At 47.8% G+C, this 23434-nt stretch overlaps 1 protein-coding gene across 1 annotated transcript in view; it reads right to left on the bottom strand.

Annotated features, from left to right (window-relative positions):
* The window catches only part of ALK (ALK receptor tyrosine kinase), a 675174-nt gene that overhangs the window by 67692 nt on the left and 584048 nt on the right, over positions 1-23434 (bottom strand). Inside the window, exons 10-12 of the mRNA XM_072937961.1 lie at positions 22915-23009; positions 22617-22745; positions 2418-2580 (exon numbers count right to left, since the gene is read on the bottom strand). Of these exons, the coding sequence (XP_072794062.1) occupies positions 2418-2580; positions 22617-22745; positions 22915-23009 (387 nt within the window). The remainder of the gene's footprint in view (positions 1-2417; positions 2581-22616; positions 22746-22914; positions 23010-23434) is intronic.

Raw genomic sequence — 23434 nt, 5'->3', positions numbered from 1 at the left:
ATTATTACTTAATAAGTGCAGTTTGGCAGGCAAAATCTTTCAAATCATGGGGCTCATCTGAAGAAGTCAGAAAAATGTCCTTGGAAGCTGAGATGTTAGGAACTAGTGCTGTTCCTGGAGATGCTGCCTGGCCACTGCCTGACACCACTGGCGGAGTCTCTGCGGATGGGCCGGGGGCACGGACTGCATGCAGGGTGTGTGCGAGGCGCTTGTGCGTGATACTCGCAGCCAGCTGGGCAGGTGTTGGCACCCTCAACCCGTATGTTTTACAGATGGAGAAGCAGAGTCTCAAGAGATTAAATAACCTGCCTGAGTTTGGAAGTGGGTCTGATTCACACTATCTCAGGGGGAACGCAGTCCATGAGGACCCCCCATAACTGACAGGGGACTTCCAGCCACTCTGGCTCAGGAGTTGCCCTAGGCAGGGAAGGACCAAGGGGTCTTGTTGGGGGTTACTGTTGAGGCCTCTGCCTTACAGCTCCTCTGCTTCCTTCTTCATGTTGCTTTCTGCAGACAGGCATCTGCACCAAGGAATATCCCTTCAGGTGATGGGGCCTCCCCTCCCAGGCTCTCATTTCCAGAGGCTTCCTGGAGATGGGTCCTGCCTGATTCCTTGGCTTCCACCCTCCCCCCACTTCCTGTTTCCTGCCTCTCAGAGTCCAGGTGTGAGTTTCAGTGGAAAGAACACAGATTTTGAGCCTGAGGGTCCTGGGTCCAAATTCCAGCTTTGTCACTGCTTGTGTGGCCTTCGATCTGCTGATAAGCTTCTCTGACCCCAGTTTCTTCATAGGGAAACAAGGGAATATGGATAAAACAGTAATAATGACATCTATCTCCTTGCTAAACGAAGGAGAAATACCTAGTGGGTCCTCAACAAACATGGCTGCCCTTCTCTCTAAGACAGCCAATGACCCCCAGAAGTGGGGAAGTGGGGCCCAGCAGGAAGGGGAGGCCTGGCCTGCTCAGTGTGGCAGGGCCAGCGGTAGATGGATGTCTTTGGCTGTTTACTGGGGATGTGTGGGAACAGGAGCGTCTAATCTGATTGCAGCCAAACCTTATTGCATTCCTACCCAGAATGTCATTTAAAAGCACTTAAGGCTCTCCCCAGAATGCATTTACACCGAGGTCCCAGGGGCAGGGCTACACAGAACAGGGCAACCTGAGCAGCTCCTTTCCCTCCCCGGGGGCTGAGGATGAGCTGGAGGCTGGGGGTTGCGGCAGGGGAAGTAGCTTGCTTTGCACTGTGTTCAGCCTCCCGGAGGGGGCATTTGCACAAACAAGGACATAATTACGAGGCTTCCTGTTAAACAGCCCAGTGTGCGGTGGAAGGAGCTGCCGCGGAGCTGTGCCTCACAATTCTGGGCTTGGAGGTGGTTTGTGGGCCACGTGGATGTGGGGAGGCTCTTGACTGTCTGAGTTTCCTCATTTGTAAAATGAGGACTGTGGCACTGGCCTTGTCTGCGTCATGAAGCTGTGTGAAGATGTGATCTAACCTGTGTGAGGATGTGATCTAACCCAGCGGTTCTCTGCAGCTGCATCAGCGTCACCTGGGAACTTGCTAGAAATTCATACTCTCAATGAATGAATGAATGAATGGATACCATTGAGTACAACGAATACCACTTATGTCTCCCTCCTCAACCTGCATCCAGTAAATGTCAATGTTTTGTCATAGTTGCTTCATTAATGTAAAAATATTTAGCATAAAAAAAGAAATTCATAATCTTGGACCCCACTCCAAACCTACAAAGTCACACACTCCATGAGCAGAGCCAGTGATCGGTGTTTTAACTGGCCTTCCTGTCATTCCGATGCCTGTGCAAGGTCAGGAACCACTGGTCTAAGCCCTACCATTAGCTTTGTTGAGCTGAGTGCCCACCAGAGCCGGGCCTCCCCTGAGCCTGGCCTTGCTCTGGGGGAACACTGAGGGGTGGGGTTAGGCGTGGGACAGGAGTTGGAGAATAGCTGCTTTTCTTGCAAACAATGAAGGCCCAGGAAAGGAGACTCAAGGATAACAAATCATCTTTCATGTGTATCATAAGTTCGTTTTCCAAACACTTTTACATTCACTGCCTCATTCGAACTGCATTAAGTAATATTCAAAGACCAGCCTGCTATAATTATAATTACTAATACAGCTAAAGAATGTTCCAAAGCTAGCTCATGCATGCATGTTATCTCCACAAATAGTCTGCGGGCTCCTTGAGGACAGGGGACATGTCTTCCTTTCTTGCCATATTCCATTATCCCAGATCTCCCCATCTCCAGCCCTCACACTCCACTATGGGCCAGAGTCTGTGGCCTCAGAGCCTTGGTGTGCCGGGGCACCCCAGGGTGGGGCTTGCACCCACAGCTAGGACCCCAGTCCTCTTCAGGAGGGTAGATCTGTCCTTTAGCCTCCCCTACTCCATACGCACCTGTAGGTGTCGGTGGCTGGCACCTTCCAGGTCTGGATGCCCTTCAGGGGGCCCTCGCTCCCCACCACCACGCTCAGGTTGGAGTTCCGGTAAGCGTTGTTGCATTGGGCCTGCGTGGGGCCGTGGGGTCCACTGGCCCCGCATGTGGTGAACAGCCAGTGAACTGCGGCACAAGAGGAAAGACAATCACTCACTTGGCCTGGCCCTCCCTCCTCCCTGGGCCTCCCTGGGCTGCCTCTGAGCTGTCTGCAGCCTGGCACCAAACCCACGTTCCCAGATGGCACCAAGGCTGGGGCAAGAAACATCGAGCAGTCATTTAAACTGGAAACTTCTGCTGGGGATATACGACGTGCCAGGCCCTGGGCCAGATACTAGGTCAGAGACACAGATGCAGCAGACCTGGACCCTGCCCTTAAGAAATTTACAACCAACTGCAGGGAGACCAAAAGGGATGCAACAAGACAGGACAGTAAGGAAAAAAAAGCCATAGGAGGGTCCAGCTAGCACTGCACCGTGGGAGTTCTGAGCAGGGAGAGAAGACCTCTCTAGGTGAGACAGGCACCAGCCGTGGATTCTCACTGAGTCCAGCACAGTGCTGGGCAAACAGCAGGTACTCGATCTGGGCTATCGTGACTGGATCTAACCTGCTGTCCGAGGGTTTGACAGCTGCATATGGGGTCCTCCTAACTTGGAGAAGAGTAAACTGGACACAGAGTTAGCTCCATGCCCTCCTACCCAGAAAGGTCAGGTTTGGAAACTCACTGAAAGCAGCTTTCAGACTCTATGCAGCAGACTGTAAAAAATGGGATGGGCAACAGGTCACATTTGCCTTTGGTGCATGCCTTCCTTTTCCAAGCCCCTCACCACCCTGTCCTCGCCCAAAGCACCCAGTGCTCTTGGGCAACCTTCTGTGGGTGCCTCAGGAACACTTAGCACATCCCTACCCCTCCACTGCCACTGGGCCATTTCCTTTCAAACTTTCTACCTCTGAGCCACGTTGGACCTTTGGGAATTGTCAGATTTCAGGCAAGAATTCTAACATGTTTACAATCTATAAAAACTTAAAAAAAAGTGGCCTTGATAAATTACTTTTACTTAAAATACAAAAGTCTCACTATAAGATTGAAGAAATTATTTCCCTTTAAAGATATTAAGTCGACTTCTACCTACAGAAAATTACAGAAAAATTAATTTGGGTGTACATAGCTTTGTTCACTAAAATGTAAAATGAACTAACTTGATGCAAAAATGAAAGGTTAATCTGGGTTGCTAATTATTAGCAATCAGATTGGGATTATGCTGGGCAGTCTTGATAATCTGAAAACTGGGCTGGTTGTGGTGGGCTTTTGTGACATTGCCCTGGCCCTGAGATTAGGAGACCGAAGCTCTAGCTGGGGTTCCAATGCATATAGCTATTCAACACTAACTACTCAATATCTTTCTTGGTTTTATTTTTTTTCAGATGAAGATGTTGATTTCTACTTGGCTTCTAAAGGTCGTTTCAAGGGCAAGAAGGTGATGAATCCATTCATCTTTGGTGTGAACGGCTGACTTAATTTTCGGATCTACCTGTGTTGTAAAGGGTGGGTAACCTGTTAATTCAAAGGGCTAACTCTTTACAGGAGGCATTTCAGTAGAGCGGTCTTGGCGGCAGGTGTCTTTTACCCTCTTGAGCGCTCAAATCACAGGTGTGGGCTGTGCCAGAGGGGTGAAGTGGAAAGGACACGGGCTTTGAAATCATAAAGAACATCTGGGTTTGGGAGCAAACTTATTGATTGTGGGACCTTGATCATATTCCTTTGTCTGTGAAAGGGGCTGGATTGGCATGAGGATTAAAAGAAGTAAGGGGTATGAAAGGTCATTGTAAAGTCTACAACTCAAAAAATGTGAGCTGTGTCAATGACTCCTGCCTATAACCAAGGCTGATGCTTTTCCTGACAACAGGAAATGTGGCCAGGTTTTCTGTGAATATAAATTCCCCCACCAATGCCTAGGAATTTAAACTCAGTGTGCTGAGGGTGAGGGTAGGAGAAGGGAGGAAAAGAAGAGCTCAGAAAAGGAGTTTAAAAAATATACTCCTCCCCAGAATGTAATTTGGTGCAGCCACTATGGAAAACAGTATGGAGAGTCCTTAAAAAACTAAAAATAGAGTCACCATATGATCCAGCAATCCCACTCCTGAGCATATATCCAAAGAAAACTCTAATTCAAAAAGATACATGCACCCCAATGTTCACAGCAGCATTATTTACAATTGCCAAGACATGGAAGCAACCTAAATGTCCATTGACAGATGACTGGATAAAGAAGATATGGTATATTTATATGATGGAATACTACTCAGCTATAAAAAAGAATGAAATAATGTTATTTGTAGCAACATGGATGGACCTAGAGATGATCATACTAAGTGAAGTAAGTCAGACAGAAAAAGACAAAAATATCACATGATATCACTTACATGTGGAATTTAAAAAATATGAGAAAAATGAACTTATTTATAGAACAGAAACAGACTCACAGACATAAAACAAACTTTTAGTTACCAAAAGGGAAAGCAGGGGAGGGATAAATTAGGAGTTGGAGATTAGCAGATACAAACTACTATGCAAAAGATGGGTAAACAACACAGTGAACTATATACAATATCCCATAATAACCTACAATGAAAAAGAATATGCATATATATATATGACTGAATCACTATGCTGGACACCAGAAATTAACACAACATTGTAAATCAACTGTACTTCAATAAAAAAAAATACACTCCTCCCCATGATCTCTAGCTCTTGGAAGGCCATTCTGCAGATCCAGTCTGTACCCACAGTAAGCAGCCTGGATTGGGGGGGAATCCTTGTAAATCTGGGGCAGAAGCATGGTGGTTCATTTAGTTAATTCAGTCCTAAAAATTAAGTAATTTAGATATAAATATAAATATATATTTTCCCCCCTCAAGAGTGTGCTGAGGAAGACAGCTAAAGGAAGGCATGGGCTCGACACCCTACCTGAGCACTGATCCTTCAGTAGGACCCTCTTCTAACTTCAGCCTAGCTTTACATTGTTCTGAAGGTTCTGAGACATTCCTAGAGATGCTGGGCTTCTCTACTTGTTGGCCAAGTTGGGCATCTGATGAGGTAGGAAGAGGGACATGGGCTTTGCATCCAGATGGGCCAACTTTTCTCATTCTGGGTTTTGCCCCTGACAAGCTGTGAGAACTGGGGTAAATTATATAGCGTCTCTGAGCCTCAGTTTCTTAATCTGAGCAAATGGAGATAATAACACTTAGTACTTAGACTTGCTGTATTAAATGATGACCTAAGCAAGTGCTTTGAACAACTTTGGCATTAGAGATGCGTAATGAATGTATGCATAATGAATGTGTAATTTCTTGTTCAATTCCTGACCGTAGGGAAGCAGAGACACCTAGTTTCAAGATTTCTGTTCCCCAGTCCATAAAGAAGGAACTGTAGGGCTCTCTCTGAATAAAGGGACCAGTATTTTCCCAACTCAGTGGACATATATTAGTCTCAGGTGATCTCCATACACAAAATTCTGTTCTCATTTTTCAGAGACTGCTGATGGACATGTCCAGAGCAGGAATTCTTTCTAAAGTGGATTCCATGGGATTAGAGGATTTGCCATCCCAGGTCAGACCCATGATTCATCCAGCCAGAATTCTATTGTTCCCAGCAGCCTTCGAGGCATGGTAGTCTTCCCTGCTCCCTTGGATGGCTCTGACCCTCATAAAGCTGTCCAAAGGTGTTTGTAATTAATTTCTGTGTCCCACCAGCACCACTTCTTGGGGGTATGGGGTTTCTGAGTTTATTGCCCGTTATGCAAGAGCTGTCCAGCTTCTTATATGTGTGGGCTTGTCTTGCTGAAGCTTTATCCTATTCATTCTCTTTGTTCATTCTGTCTGGAATCTCACAGATACCACAGAATGCCACAGCAAGATGGAGTGTTGAAGATCACTGAATTCAGTGGTCCCCAAACTACCCGAAGACCTTTAAAAATACAGATTTCAGGGCCCTAGAGATTCAGATTAATAGATACTAGATTGGGGGAAGGAGGACAATATTTGCATTATGTGAAAACATTCCCAGGAGAACCAGCCTCCTGTACACAGAGTGGATAATCAGTCAAGTTAGGAGTTAAACAGAGATCTTCTGAGTTCAAGTTCAAGACTTGAAAAGGTACCACAATCACTATAAAATCCTCATGTTGTCTGTTTTTTTTTTTTCCTTTAAATCTATGAGCCTAGGGCTCAGTTAACACCAGAACAGACCTGACCAAGGTTGTTTAGGAACAAAGAGTAGGCAGGTCACTATGAGGGGACAGGTGAGAGTCTTGTCCTGAGCAACCTTGAGGGTAGACTCTCCGTCTCAGGAATCCCAGAGTAGCTTAGCCTAGCAGAGTGCGGGTTTTAGGGGGTCATGGGCACAAACCAGGGAAAGCAGGTGCTCATCGTCAGGACTCTGGTCCCCAGAGAGACCATGGGGAGCCAGGAAGTGTCAAAAGGGAAATCCAGTAACTGGAGTGTTTACAAGGTCAGCCAGCAGAGATGGAGAGGGACTGCGTAATAAGCAACAAGGTAAAATCTTGGTTATTGAAGAGAAGATGAGGTCACAGCAAGACGAGCAATAAGGTGGGCTTGATGCTGAGCTGCAGTCTGAGAGTTCCAGGGTCCTCATATTTCCCAGCGGAGAGCCTGCGTTGATCCCTGAGGCTTTGTGGAGCTATAGGAGGATGAGATGGCCCCCAAGTAGGGCCTGGATTGGGAGAAGGGGAAGGAGAAAGCCCAGCTCTTTCCTCTTTTTTTTTTTTACTTAAAAACAACAACAACAACAAAACTATTGTATGAAAACTCATTTATGAGAGAGAAAAAAAGGAACTGTTTTATCTTGTTCTTACTTATACCACACACTGGAAACCTAGTTTAATACTCACTCAGATCTAAATCGTATAAAGAACCCACAAACATCAAAATACTGATTGGTTATAGACAGCTGAGTAAAGAAAAATCCATTAAGCACTGGGTTTCATTTTAAGTATATCGCAGCATCCCCAAACAAATCAATTAGTAATATACAGCACAATGTTAAAAAAAATAGGCTAGATGGTGATTGTGCTGGTTTTATTACTGTTGCTAAGCCACCGCATCTGCTCAATTGAATGCAAAGAAATAAAGCGTGATACAAAGGAAAAGGAGCTCTCAACTATCACAGTTAATCACAGTAATAAGGGTCTGCCTCGTGTTGAAGGCCTGTGGTGGTACCACAGCAGAGCACTCAATGGCTCATGTGGGTCTTTTACACTATTTTGATTTTGATCCATGGAACTGAATTTTATCCATATCGGTTGACTGAGCTGAACTTCGTGGGAGCTGTGGCACATTGAACCATTTTGATGGCCATTGTAGATCCCATTAAACAAAATAATGACCAAAATCCAAGTAAATATAATCATTCACCATCCATAACTGTATACGACACCATTCTTCATTATAAATTGGAAAAAGTAATCCTTTTTGTCTACATGGTGAAATTAACAAACTGTTCTCCATATTAGGGCAAAATGAAAATAATATACATACTGTTGCTATTGTGACGTTAAAGCATTTCAACTCTTTAATCAATGGAGCAGCATCCTCTTCTGATATAAGATCAGTGTCTAATCACTGCTTTCAATTGTCTGATGTTAGCAGTTGTGGAAGCTTAATGCCTAGGTTCATTTATTTTTGGGGAGTTGTAAAATAATGATATTCAAATTATATCCTTTTTTTTCTTATTTATTAGTTGGAATATATTTATAAAGAGATGTTTCCTCTTATCTACTATTTGGTTACCCAGTGGTATAGTTCATATAGAAAAGGCAGGGTAAATGCTCAATTCTTACTCCTTTATTTGCAGTTTTCAAGGTAATGAACTGGTTCTCCACCATCCTCCAAAACTGACTAATTAGTTGTTTGCATATCATTATGAATACATGAATTTAAACATATTTTGAGTTTTAATTAATCATAATTATTATCCTTTAGAAACTCAAATTGTCATATTTTTGGTCCATGGTAGCTTCCCAAGTTCTTTTTCTTCCTAGCTACCTGGCATAATGAAATGTTCCTTCCCCAGACCTGGACTTGGCCATTTTTAAAAGCTTTGGTTTCTTTTAGTGAAAAAAAGTATTTTAAGTATACAATCTGAGTGCTATAGACACTTATTGCTACAGGGTTGGTGATTATTTCTAGGCTTCTTTAGTAGACAGAGCTAGGAAATACATGTTTTAAACATATGTATGTCAGTATAAACACACATAAATATGAAATAGACACATATGTATATGACAAAAATACCCCATGAGCTCACATCGATAGTTCCAATTCAAGTTCAGGACTACAGGGTTTTTAATTTAACCTCTTCTATGTCACATCTGTATTTCTTTTTCCACACTGAGAATCTTGGTTCCCAAGTGCACAGGTGATAATGGAATTAGAATATTCTATAATCACTTGTCCACTATATTTTTCATTATACACACAATAGTATTGGATAACAACACTAGCACTGTGCCATAATCAAAATGAAAACTGAGATTAGCAAAAACTTTTTTTGGCACATATGCTCTTCATTCTCCTAAAATTTTTTTTTCTTTTTTTGGGGGTGGGGTAGGGAGGTAATTAGGTTTATTATTTATTTTTTGGAGGAGATACTGGGGATTGAGCCCAGGACCTGGTGCATGCCAAACATGCACTCTGTCACTTGAGTCATACCCTCCCCTCTTTTCCTAAATTTTCTTGAAGTTGTACTCTGTCTATGCTGACTGGGCATACTGCCGTTACGTATGTTACTCTTTCCTCTTTAGCCTTTAATTAATCTGTAAGTATTACATGTTTAATGCTCATATGAATCACGTTGATATATCTCTAGTCATTTTTGTTGTCTGAAGTTTGTTTCCAAGTAGATGCCCAGGAGAGCAGTATTCTTTGAGGTCTTTGTTTTTTTGTCGTTTACAGATCTCTGCCTATCTCATCTGTCTGTCCATCCCCTTGAGTTCCTGACTATTGATAATATTTTTCCCTTTGAGTATATTAAATACACTACTCCATTTTCTTCTGGTATAAAGTATTACTGTCAAAAACCCTGATGATAACCTAAATTTCATCCTCTAATAAATCACTTGCTGTTTTTGCTTATATGCCCACAGTTTTTTCTTTTTTTCTTTTTCCTTGAGGTACAACAATTTTACTGTAAGGTACGTTGGTACTGCTCATCCTGGTTAAGGACTCTCAGATACACAGATATGCTCTTTTAATGAGTAGTTTCAACAGGAACACTCCCCTAGGATTACAGTTTAAAGCACTTGTTTTGTCTCCTTTTTTGCTTTTCTTCTTCTCTACTACCAGCTATGCTTTCTTAGTGCTTCGTACATTCTGTGCTTAGTCTTATTTTGTACCCAGTATTGGGTGAGGGCATGAGAGAAGCCCTACACCTCTCTGTGCATCAGACTGAGGGGCAGCCAACTGCAGAAAACTTATTTCACAGTTTGGAATGTATTTATATTTTGGTACTTATGTTTGGTGGCTCGTGGAACGTACTGGAAGTCTAACCTCAGATAAAAGGATGTTACTATGATTCTGAATGAATAGGCTGGGAATCTGTAGGCCTTCAATGTCAATATATTTAATTACAGTACATTTATGTTGCACTTTCATCTTCCGTTAATTTAGCTCCTTAAAACCATGTTAGGTCAGTAAATAGGGAAAGGGAAAGAATTGCTACTTTTATCTCATAAGATAGGCAATCACGTAGAAAAGTTATACAATTGGCCTGTGATTACAGAGGCAAAGTGAGGAGGGGCCGTGACATTCACTCTTTTTACAGTACAGTTTTCAGTTGATGAATTTTCCATGTCGTTCTAGTTGGTTGCTCAGACTGCATTTGCACATGCGCGCACACACACACATACCCACCCACCCACACACCCTTTGTTTATTCACGTGTAGCTTTTTGTCACTTCTCTCTTGTTCCTGTTTGGTGATGAGAAGTTTGGAGGGGGTAACAACGATCTTACAGCTCTGTCTTCTGTACTAGGTGTGCTCATGCACACGTCTCCCCTCACTTGTACATCTTTGTCTCCCTTGGCCCTCTCACAGTTCCTCCGGACGGGCAGGATGCCTATACACGCTGTGGTCTCCTGGGGAACAAAGACCAGAGGCCCATCCCTCTGTGCTGGGTGGTAGATATCCCTTCATGAGGAGAAATCTAGGAGCGAACCGGCTCCCCATCAACAGGGCAGCAAGTCTGGGCTGTTGAGATAAAAGCTGCTTTCAGGACTGAATTACCCTAAACTGCTCTGACACCTGGCAATCTGAGGGGGTTTTTAATGGCTTCTGTGATGGCTGCTGTGTGGTGTTCTCAGCCACCCCCTGCTCCTCGAGGGAAAGTCAGTAATACAGGAGAGAAGAAAGGTCACAGGAAAAACACTATCATGAAAGCAGAGCTGTAAAAATTAAGTTAAGAGAGGCCTTGGGGCTAATTTGGTTACTTCCAAGTTGGCTTCAGGCCAGGGTTGTGTCAATAAAGTATTTGATATTGTGACTGTGGACTCACCCACCTGGGGGCTACACATCATGGGTGTGGTTCGGAGGCTTAAGTGGGAAGTGGTGGTGGTTCAAGTACCAGCCCTGCCACACTCAGGCCTGAAGAGCCATTGATTTCTGCCCTCATCTGCTCTTGTCCGCAGACCGGGGAGAGGAAACCTTGGTCTGGTGCCTGGCCACAGGGTTTGTGGTAGTAGGATTTGCTGCCTCCTGTTGTCAGGTCCCTTGGCTCCTGGGAGAGAGGCCACAGGGTGGGCGGCCAGAACCCTCACTGCTTTATTCTTAGTAGTTGTTGTCTGGTTCTAAGTCGTGAAGGGTGCAATCCTTACAAGGCCCTTGAGACTATAACACCTCTGGCAGATGGGCAGATGGAGGTGCGGGTAGCCCAAGTGGCCGAGTGAGTAGGAGCTGGAGAGAACAAATATCCTGACTCCTGGGTCAAGGTCCCGGACCTTCCAGGATGGACTGGAGAACAGGGAAACATGAGAAGGTGGGAAGCCCAAATGTCAAGGGCAGAAAGGGAAGGGGTCAGGGAGCAAGTAGGACCAAATTGTTGATCAACAATAGAAGACAAATTATGTAAGACTAGAAAAAAGGGAAGAGACACTTCTCCGTTGTTGCCACTTGTAATGCAGTCACGGTGGCCAGACATGCAGTGGTCCTGAGGCAACAAGCATGAGGAAAAGGCCAAAAAGATCACAGAGATGTGAGTCTTGGCATCGCGACCCCTGAGCTAACATCAGCGGTCATCTGTAAGTTTTTGTTACGGGACTGGACTCTTCCTTGGGCTGCCAGCCATCGGCTGGCTCACACTCACTGTGGAGGAAGCCTCCTAGAATCCAGATGTCCACCTAGTTGCAATGAAAACACCACTGATCAGAGACTCCTGCTGCTCTCACTTAAACAGCGATGCCCGCCTGGAGTGGGACCAGGTTTCCAGTGCTTCCTCAGTCACTGTATGTGGCCTTCAGGTGTCTGGGTCACTCCCCTGGCCCAGTCTGCTCAGCGCAGGTGTGCTCCCCTTTCTCCACCACCCGCTGCTGTGTCTCCACACACTTCATGGCCAAGGCGTTTAGAGCTTATGAGAGTTGTAGCTATGTTGTGGAGGGCCTTGGAGGTCTCCCCAGGCCACACCAGCCTAAGAGTGAAAAGTGGGATCTTAACATTGGTAACAAACAGCATCACCCTGGCTCCGCTTTGAAGCACACCTGCCAAAACCTCAGGTCTTCTCTCCTAACACCCTTGGGAAGAGCACGCGTGCTCTGCCACTGTCATCTCTGCCCCTTAACTTGCTTTATTTTCCTCATAACACATCACTACCTGAATCTGTATCATCTGTACACTGCCTGCTGTCTGTCTTTCCCTCCAGTGGGTAAACTCTACAAGAGTAAGGCTTAGTTAATTTTGTTCACTGCCTTGTTTTCACGACCTAAAACAGTACCAGTCACATAGGATAAACCTTTGTTATATGAAAACAAAGCCAAAACCAAAAAAAGTAGAAAGAAAAGAGTAGGCCAAACATCAGCCCCCAAACCCACTTGCGCGGTCAGAGATGGAGCTCACGCACTCTGGGGGCTCTGCGTGTGGCTGGACGGGAGCCTCTCTGGGGCTCCTGTGTTACAGCGAGAGCATTATGGGGTGGAGCGGACCAGAGGCGCTCTTGTGGTGGAAGTGGATGCTTGCTGAAAGGCATTCTGTCTCTTACCCATGACTGCGCAGCAGAGAGCGGTAGGCTCCTGGGGAGCCAGCACACACCTTCATGTGCTCACTCGCACACACACCAGCACACACTCAAGTGTGCACACCCACATGTACGTAACTGAAATGCAGGGAGCCCTGCAGTCTGTAAGGAAACACTCCATCCTACTCCTTAGCAGTGTGGGCACACCTCGGGCCCCATGGCTGATGGAGCTGATCAGCCAACAGACTGAACGGACTAGTTAGCGGGATCAGAGCCATAAATCTGGCAGAAGGAAGACAGTCCTCTCTCAGGGAGCTCATCTGAGGCCTGGGGACTTTTTCTGATTTTCAGTTGGGTTGCTGGACAAGCCCAAGCTGTGCCTTATTTTCCTGACTTGATAATGTTAATTCCAGAACTGGATCATTCAGTCTGTCAGTCACTTAATAAAAAATAATAATTAAGTGAATAAAATGTGCTCTCACATTATGAAGTCACTGTCAAGATTCTCTGTAAAAATCAAATCAGGCCGCCCAGACACAGCCACCTGGGATTTGTTTGAAAATCCGTCCTTGGAGAAAGTTCCGGAGTCCCTGCTATTTCTGAGATCCTGACCAACTTTAAAAGACTAAAAACCCTCTTTCACTTTATACTGATGAGCGGGTCATCGGGGGTAATCCTCTACGCCCTCACCCAAGTCACATATTTCCCCCAAGTGGAGTCTGAGGGCTTCACCTGCAAGCTGGTGATCACCTGGGCTGGGGGAACTGACTGAACAAGATGACCTAGCAGGCAAAATATTGCCTCTGCCCTTTTTAACACGGTTAGTTTTAAGAGGTCAAAACTAGAATTTGGTTAAAATTTTAAAAAATTAAGAAAAATAGGCCCAGAGTACACCCTTATGTATAAATGAAAGAGTACACAGCTCACAGGTGGAGGTGAAGGAGGAGATAGATATGCTGAAAACGTATAGAAGGCAACGTACCAGGGGCACGTGAATTGGCCCAATCTTTTCTGTTCTACAGTTTAATAATGTTAATAGCAATATCACACAACATTTTATATTAGTATATTCTTTTAGAACTTTCAAAGCCTGTTAGAAACGATCTCGCTTGCTCACCACAGTGGCCTGCTCTGAGAAAGAGCTGGGGCAGGTAATCATTATCTCTACCTCATGGACAAAGGAAAAGTGGGGGCTCAGAACGTCCGACTGTCCTGAAGTCGCACGGCTAGAACCACAGTCTCTAGGACTCTCTGTATTCCATTTTCCGTCCTGTTACGGACTGGTACTCAGTGGGTACTTTGTGAACATTTAAGTGTCTGTGGAACGTTAAACAGAGAGGCTTGAGGTTGCTGCTAGGAATTCTGTCCTTCAGAATCCACAATGAGCTCTCAGAGCTCCCTGGAGATTGGTCGATCTCCAACACATGAAAGCCACTGCAGGTAGGCTGTCAAGGGGCGCCAATCATCTCTACTTCCTGGTAGCCACACCCTTGCATAATCCCCTCCTTTTGAATGTGGGCGAGACCTGTGAGTCACTTCTAACCATGGAATGTGGCAAAGGTGATGGAGTGTTATTTTCATGATTATGTTACATAAGACTGTAACTTCCATCCTGCTAGCACATGCCCTATTTCTCTGTCTCTGTCTCTCTTTCCCTTTCTCTCTCTCATCATTGGCTTCTCCAGGAACTGTCAACAACCAGTGAGCTTGGGAGTAACTCCCTCCTCAGCTGAGCTTTCAGATGAGACCCAGCCCTGGCTAACATCTTGTGCAACCATATGAGAAAATGAGAAACTATGAAGCAGAGGACCCAGCTGAGCCGTGCCTGAGTTTCCTGACCCACAGAAACTACTATAAAAAATGTGTGTTGTTTTAAGCCACTATGTTTATGGTAATTTGTTACTGAGCAAAAGATATCTATCCATACCCCCAAAAGCCCACCCCAGAAGCCAGTGCTTTCTCTGACCTCATCTTTTATGTAAACATCCTGCGTGGAGGGCACTGGCTGGGCTGAGCTCTTCCCTGGGCCCTCTCTCTCCTGTTTGACTCAGTGATGGCTAAGGCAATTCCACCTCTGGTTCCTTTTCCTCTTGGCAATGGAGGGGGAAGCCAGGGAGGAACCCCTCTTGGGATCTAGAGTTAGCATTTCAGCCCTTCTCCTCTGAGCTCTTTTGTCCAGCTCTGGGCCCAGAAAAACTGGAAAAATATCCCTCTTTCCAGGATCACTGAAGCTTTGCTACAAAAGGCAAAGAGCTGAGTAGGCTCCAAGGGGATGCAGTTGCTCTGCCAGCAGAACTAGCAAGCCTGGGAGAAGGACGATAATTAAAGGCGGACTTCCCAAATAGCAAGTGCTTAATGCACCTGCACTGATGGAGGGGCCTTTGTGTTCTGCTGGTCCTGGAGTTAAACGATCCTAATCAAGGTGTGCTGAGACCAGAGTTCTGGGACCATTTACTGTCTCCCACTTACGTAAACTTTCACTGAAACAAACAGGACAAAACAACATGTTTCCTTAAGCCAGCCAGGAGAGAGAAAGGAAGTGGGTCCTCTCTGCTGCTAGGCATGGTGTGAAGGCATTTTGTCTGCAGCTTTGCCTTAATGTCAACCACCACATGGTGTTAGACTGGAGGTTTGTGAGGCGTGTCTGAGTCCATCAGAGTTGGGTGCTGCTGCACTCATTCTCCAGAGGGGCCCAGGGTCGGGAAGCTCTGAAGTAACACTGTTGATTCCTGGCTTTCTCAAAGGACACTGGATTCCTTTTAGAAAGGAGGATCAGTTCAGCATAATTTACAATGCAGCAGTCTTGGATGGAGACCTCACCATCCAAGGCAGAATAAAGTCAGAGCTGGAGAGTAGGGGGATCTGTCCTAATTCCAAATGTGATCAGAACTGGACACTGGAAAGGAACCCAAACCTCCCTTGTGCTGGGCTAGTGGTGGCGTCCTGTCGGCCTTCTGTGGAAAGAGAAGGTGGATGTAGCCAATCTGGATGTGGCAAGAGCTTCCCCCTAACTGTGGTCAGCAGCTGGCTGGTGTTTGGGGTTGTTCCTAATGGGCATGGGGTTAGAGTGGGAAGACTTTGGGGTGAGCTGGCTTGAGTGGGAACCCTGGCTCTGCAGCTGACTGGTGGGGCAGGTCACACAACCTTTCTGATTCTGTCTCCTCAGATCTAAAATGGGGAAAATAATGATAGCTCACGTAGCTCACTTTGTGTCAAGCACCGCTCTAAGCCTCTGACATGCATTCACTCGTGTGATCTGTTCATCAAACCTATGAGATGGAAACCCTAAGACTATAAGCGCCATTTTTTGGATGTGGGGAAACAAAGCCATGCCAAGGAGGAGTGGCTTAATGTAAGTGGCAGAGCTGACCGGTGATGTCTATCCTGGGGCACCTGGGGGGAGAGTCTGTAAGGATCACGTAAGAGGCACTGAGCGTGCGTAGTAGCTGTAGACGGTGTACAGAGGAAAGCAGGCAGTCTACAAATGGTGAACATTCACCCACGAAGCTCTGCTGCTTGTGAGCACTATGCCAGGGTGCAGGGCTTCCTATCCAGCTTTCAGTTCCACCTGTCACCATCACCAGGTCCCTGCGGAAGTGCTTTCTCTTCCTCAGCCACCGAGCAGGCCCTGGGCCTCGGTGTCGGCCATCTCCTGGGGATGCCGACTGGCTCTCCAGCGTGCAAAGCCTGTTGCACCAGAGGGACTTGTTAACGTGAGTAATGCGGATCATGAATCACGAATTAGTTCCACGCCACCTCTCTTCCTGGAGCACAGCTGCGCTAGCTCCTGGGGAAGGGAGCCGCGCCCAAATGAAGAGTGACATCCTAACTGGGAGGGTGCCAAGCCTGGCACAGTGACTGGCGGCCCACGAGCCTTGTTAAGGCTGGTGCCTCGTGCGTCATCACTATACGCTGGCTATAAATAGGTGATAATCTAAAATTAGTGAGGAAAAGAGAACATACAGCACATGGTTAAACAGCAGGCCAGCTGAGCAGCGAAGTGGCCAGAGCTGGAACGGGTTAGGATGACATCCAGGCCCCATGCCTGCCCAGCTCTTAAAGAGGTGCTCCCCCAGATGGACGGGGGGTTCTGGGAAAGGCTACATAAGTGGGAAGTGCCAGAAGTGCCTTTCACGTGCACCCACGATGGCTGGGGCGCTGGAGGGATGCGGGTTAGCCACAGCTACCAGCTTTCTTACACGTGCAGGGGTACGCTGTGTGCCTGGTGCACTATTTTGAATATTACTGAAGATGGAGATGTGCTCTGTTTAAGCAAAAACTGACATTATAAACAGGGTTTTTCAGAGAAGAGAAATTCCTCTAGATGACCCATCAACAGTGGGATTCTTTTAAGGTTTCTTTATCACAGCTTTGCCCTTTGGAATATGATCTGGCTTAGAAAACTTGATTCTTCATGTGATTTTAGAGAAACTTACTCTTTAGCCTTTTACACAGGGTGTATAACTTAGGGCAAGTTACTCTGCCTCTGTGGGCCTCAAGTTCCTCATCTGTAACAGGGGGATAATACTCTAGTACAAGTGAGGGAACGCATACGAAACAGCCAGCATGGTTCCCAGCGCATGGCGATGCTCGGTGACTAGTGGTTATTACTGTTGTGTAAGGAGGAGATGCATGATACGAGGCCTTTGCTGTCTGAGACCTGAAAGCTCGAAATATGCTACATGGTCGGAACCGCCTCCACTCTGTCCCAAGGACCACACCCCTCTGGATGGAGGAGGTCGGGCTGCAGTCTGGGGTTCTTAAACTCTGTTTCAAACCAGGCTTTCCTTGTGAGTTTGTTAAAAAGGCAGGTTTTGACCTCTCACTCCTAGATATTAAGATTCCACAGGTCTGCGGGGCCCAGGAATCTGCATTTTAACCAGCAGCACCTGTGGGTCCTCCCTCCCCCAGCCGAGTGACAAGAAGCAGATGACCTGAGGACACACTTGGAGAAAATCTTGGTGGCATCTAGGTCCCCGCCAGCTGATCTGCTCACTGCTGCATTCATGCAGCCCCAGATTCTGTCACCGGTTATTTCTGGGGAAAGCTGTTAACGGTGCCATGAACCCAGGAGTCTACTCTGAGTTCCCCATGGAGCGAGTGGGCCTCCTCTCCTTACTTGTTCCCTGTCCTCCCAATGACTTTGGGGCCTTCTGCCTTCAAAACTGTCACACAGTAAAGAGGCATGGCTAAAGGGGAACCCCAGCTTCCTCTCTGCCCTCAGCCTGGCATGGGGCTGTCTGCAGTGCTGACAGGTGGTAAGGAGACAGGAGTTTCTGGAACGGGACTAGGATACACTTAAGTCTTTAGGATCTGGGTGACCCTTCACTATCGGGGTGTGCTGCTGCAGGGAGCTTGACTGGGCCTGCAGGGCCTGCTTCTGATGGAAGCAAAGACCGCCAGCGAGTGAGATGACAGGTTCTGAGTGAGGGGAGTTGGGCCCTGCGAATCCTGCCTTCCAATAATGCTGTCATCCCCAGAAGGGTGTACTTGGAACATAATGGCTCCAGCTACAAATTCTATTAACTCTAATAGTTGTTCTGTGGTGAATGGATAATGCATTTAGCAGAAATAGACCCAATCAATTTATGTGAAACACATAAAACTTTCTCATTGGAATTGGCATCTGCTCTTGAATCATAGGAGCATGTGTGGAAATGGGCAGTCTGTCCCCCTCACTTCTGGGCGCATTAGCAGTGCCATGGGTTAGTTAGAGAGATGGGCCCAGGAGAGCGCTGGCTCCCTTTAGCCCTTAGAACCATGGCGCTGGGGGTGGACGGGGAGAGACCTGGAGGCTGTCTACTTCAAACCTTGACCTTTAAAAGTAGCAGTTTTTTGGCCTTTGTCGGTGTTTGAGTTAGCCCCTCTCATATGAGCTCTGTTACTGCGGGTTTGCTGACATGCCCCAGACATCAGAGGAGGTCACAGAAGGCTGGGCAGAGGCGGGAGCCTCCCCAGGAACAAAGTTTGCAGGCCAGCCAGGGCTGTGCACAGGGGTTCTGACTCCTGGTCCAATGCTCTTCTCCACCCATTTGTAATTGTCCACTCCCCGACCCCAACCTTTGGCAAGAGACATATATTTAGAAAACAGTAAACCAATTGTCACCAACCAACCCCGAGGCAAGACTGTGGCTTGATGCCAGGGCTCTGTAAGTTACAGATACCTGTGGGTTGAGCTAATTCCCTCCTGCCCTCCTACACAACGTGTGAGCTTACAGGAGAAAGGGAGAGGGGTAAGAACGCTGAGGGCAGAGTCATTTGGCTCTGTGGGTCCTACCTGCCCTCACCTGGGCTTTTAGAGAGAGAGAGGTGGCAGAGGCCACATGCAGCTCTTCCTTGCTAATATTACTGCCCATTAGAGAGAGAGAGAGGGAGAAACTCTGCAGCCCGGTGATTGCATTATCCCAACCATTTGGTTAGTGTAATTGTATGTGCAAAACTGACAAATGTAATTTCCCCAGCCTTAATACTTGCCCCATTTTCTCTCTCCGTTTCTTCATCTGATTAGCTGAAGTGACTGAGGCTTCCAAGAATGCTCCGTGAAGCACCTGGACTGCTATTCCCTGCCTGGATGCTCCCGCGGCTCAGCTCTGCCTCGTGGGCTGGGGGTGGGGAAACCCCCAGACCCAGAGTGTCAGGCCCTCGTCAGAGGGGAGGGCTGGCTTGGGGGATGTGAGGAGTGTTTAGAAATGTGGAAGCTTGGTGAGTGATGGTTTTCAGAAGACCTCACGTGGCGCATTGCTAGGAGCTGCTCTAATGTCTGCCAGGAGAGATGAAATGCCACAAGCCACCTTTGTTCCAGCCCAGTAGAAACTGACAGCACTGAACTTTGGGGAGAAAATCTTATTATCCAGCCTCCCCCATCCTTTGTCAGGATGGCTGGGAGCTGGTCTGCTTACTGATCACGCAGGGGCTCTGGTCTGGGATGCTCTCCCAGCTCTTCCCCGTTGATAGCACGGATCTCTGATAGAACTGGATACTCGAAGAAGCTCAATTGGCTGAGGAATGTACTTCGAGGCCCATCCTGGCCCCATTCCCCCACCAGCTGTGGGACACTTATGTTCTTCCACATCATCTCCCTGATCCCTGTAGTGCCAGTAACAGCCGCCAGCTCTGGGCCAGAGTTCCAGAGTGAGGACTAGAGGAGGACACGTGAGGATGTGAGACAGCCCAGCCCTGGTCAGACCTGCTTACCTATTGTTCCTTCTATTCCTTTCCCTCCGGCCCCAGTGCACCCTTCCTCTCCAGGGGGCCCTCCCACGTAGCAGCTCTGAGTTGGGTTAAGCTTCATGATACAGGCCATGAGGTTCACAGGCTGCCCTCTTCCCATGGGCCGGAAGCTCCAGAACAGTGGGTACCGGTTCCCCTAGTCGCTGCTGTAGCTGCGCAGTCCCAGGCATGTGGGAGGCGCCAGGCAAGGGTAAGCCAGGTGATTTTTTCTGAATGGGTGTAGCCCTGACCTTGACCTCTCCATGAGCCTGCCTGGACCCCTCCTCCTCCAGGACCCTCCTCCGCAGGGCACTTCTCTCCCTGCAGGCACCTGGCTCTCCCTTAATTGGCTAATCTTTTGTCTCCTTATGCTCCCCTCTTCTAGACTGAGTTCTCTGAGCTCCTGACCTGAGCCAGGACCGCCCACAGAGGAACTTGTGCAAGAACCGTGGGGGTCTGGATTAAAGCCGAGAGGGTGAGCCTCAGGCTGGACCCAGGGTGAGGCCTGTTCTCCCTGACCAGGAGGCTGAGTCCTGGCCAAGTGACACTTCTGGGGGCTTGGTCGACTTCATCCTGTGGGTGGTGGGGAAAGGAGGCCCTGCTCCCTCTCTCCCCATTAATCCTCCCGAATCTGCTCTGCGAGGAGTCTGCAGCAAGGTGGGGCTAACAGGTCCATCAGAAGGCGGGATGCCTCCTGCTGCAGGAACACAGCAGGGGAGGGGTGTTGGGAGCCCGCCTCCGCTTATCCCTCACCTCAGCAGCTCCCCGATGCGGCACTGGGCTCCTGGGAAAGCACTGGCTCTATTCGGGTCTCCCAAGCCTTCCCAAAGAGCCTAGTAAGGCTGCTTGGGGATGTATTTGCCTCAGTGTCCTCTACCTTTTGAGTTGGGGTCACTCTGGAAGGGGGTCTGCAGACAAAACACTGACCCACAGCCACTTGCTGTCATCCCTGTTTCAAGGCTGGGGTCGGGCAGCAAAGGAAGCGTGGGTTTCAGCCACTGTCATCTCCAGCCTCTCAGGCAACCACTTGCTTCTGATTTTATTCGGAGGTGGTGGGGGAGCATCGCCGCTTTTGAGCCACTGTGAGATTTCATTAGTCCGGGTGGCCACTGGGCAGATCCTTACTGATCAGTCTTTTAGGGGCAGTGGGAGTTATCTGGCAATAAACCAGAGTCAGGCAAGGCAGATGACTGCCTCCTAAATGTTGGCTGCAGGGGAGCCGCTGCTGACATCTTAGGATTGAGCTCAAGCATCAATCGCTCACCGGTCGATCAATACGTGTTTCTGGAGTCCCTGCTATGTAATCAGTGCTGGTGGTGAGACGGGGCGGGGCTTGCCACATGTTTGCTTGGCAAGACCTGCATTAATCACAGGGAGGCAGTGGTGGACCAACGGCTGGGCAGTGATGGAGGCAAGTCACCGGGCAGGGGGTGGAGAGGGGTGCTGGCAGAAGGCTGCCTCCCACATATTAGACATTTTTGTGAACCATGAGGCAGAGTGCGAAACAGAGATGACGGTTTAGGAGGCCAGGTTCCCCTTTGGGTGGAAAAATGAGGTTCTAGTTCAAGGTGAAGGGAGGAAAGGGGAGAGATGATTAGAAAAGCAACCAAATTCTTTCCTCTGGTTTGGGAGCTGGATGAGATCAGGTAGGACTTGGAAGGGATGAGAGTTAGTCCTGGGACAGCTTTTTAGGGGAGGGAAAAAGGATTTCTTCAAAGACAAAGCAAAGCTAATATTTACTTAGTAAGTTGAGGGTCAGTGAGTTCAGTGCAATGGTATAGCCTCTACTTTGTTTTGGTACTTTGCACTAAACAAAGATTTCATATTATAAGGAGAAATGAGAGATTTACCACTTAGCTATTGTTGTTTTAATACAGAACTATCTTTTAGAGGAAAAAGAGTGTGAGTGGACCGTGTGCTGTACACCTGCTTCTGCGGTGACTCACACAGGAAGAAGCCTTGCATCCTCAGGCACCAGTATCACTTGGGGGAACCCCTGGGCCTGCTGCTGTTGGGCCTGGTGGCCTTCATCAGCTTCTCTGGGGCTCACAGATCTAATAATCGCTGACGGACCTCATACTGGGTTTGGAGACTGATTCCAAGAGATTTTCTTCTGGCACATAGAGTAGCTGAGAAGTCACACCCATGGTTTAGGGTTAGAAGCTGAAGAGGCCTGTGTTTGGAGCAGCAAGGGCTCCCATGAGAAGCCTCTCAGCCCGGGAGATGCGGAACCGAACAGCTTTGGAGGGGAGCCAAGCTTTGAGGAAATGCATCGAACCTGAAGTCTTTAGGGTTTTATCCATGATGAGCTAGCCTGCCTGTGTGCAACAGATAACTTGGCCTTGGGCCCAACCCTCTTAATGAGGAGAAGAAATCGATGGAAGGTTTGCTTTGTGCAGTAACTGGGGAGCAGTCAAAGAAAGGAGGGGACCGGCTTTGTCCTCGTGTTTGTGTTGGGGCCTGGGTATTCCCCAGGCACGAGAGACAGCTGCTCCTTTGCACAGCTTCCAGAAGCTCCATTTGCCCAGCAGTAAGACAACCAAACAGCTTCCTCTTGACGTCCAACAGCCAGGGTGTAGGTGACATTCTTTCTAAAGGTCAGCTATTTTATTCTTTAAGCACAGCTCCTCACCCCAATCACAGCACATATCTTCCTTTTACCTGTGTAACCAAAAATTACTTTGCTCAAATTTAGAAGTTGAACCCTTACCTGTGGGGTCAAAGATGGGGGTCTCTCTCGGTGTATTTTCCCAGGGCTTTGGCTCCTTGTTTGGGTTTCTCTCAAACAGATTTCTTGATTTGGGTGCTGTATTCTGTGGCAACTTGTCCTCCCCACTGACTAGAACGAGAAGACCCCACAGGCTGAGTTAAGTGAGGCTCAGTTTACAGCAGAGAGATGAGCTTCCCCCAGGGAGGGTGGATGAGACCGCTGGGCTTGGGTCAAGGAGGGGCAGTGAGGCCCGGGGTAGTCTGGGGCGGGGGCAGGTGCCAGGGACAGGGGCACTCACTGGTGAGGTAGCAGTCCAGGCTGATGGAGACATTGTCGAAAGCCACGGTGGCTCTGGATCCTGGTCCCCACCACGCGACAATCTGCAGCCAGAACCTGTACGTGTGTCAAGAGGAGTGTGTGTGAGGAACAGTGTGGGTGGGTCAGGTCTTAGGATTCAGCATCCAGCACGATCCAGATGTGTGCTGACGACCTGGCCTGTGACTGTCATTTTTATCAGCCTCACCTCGTCACAGAGAACTGGCAAGAGTGGTGAAGTGAACATCTCCCCCACTGCTGCACAGAGCACCTCCCTTTCTGAGGGACTTCTCCGTAGGTTAGTAGAATAGGGAGCCTGGGACCTGAGAGCAGCCCCCTTGATACTCTGAGGAGACTCCTGTGCTCCCTGGAGTCTGGGTGTGCATGGTGTGCAGACGGGCAAGGCTTCACAGTTGAGGGTGCTGAGGTCTTATTAAAATACTGAGATGCTTCTGTGCCAGCTGATAAAGAGCCTCTGCCTGGCGTGTCCTCTGCTTGTTGGC

Source organism: Vicugna pacos, chromosome 15 (assembly GCF_048564905.1).
Source record: "Vicugna pacos chromosome 15, VicPac4, whole genome shotgun sequence".
Taxonomy (NCBI): Eukaryota; Metazoa; Chordata; class Mammalia; order Artiodactyla; family Camelidae; genus Vicugna; species Vicugna pacos.
The sequence above is the reverse complement of the archived record's forward strand: the minus strand, read 5'-3'. Positions and strand labels throughout refer to the sequence as shown.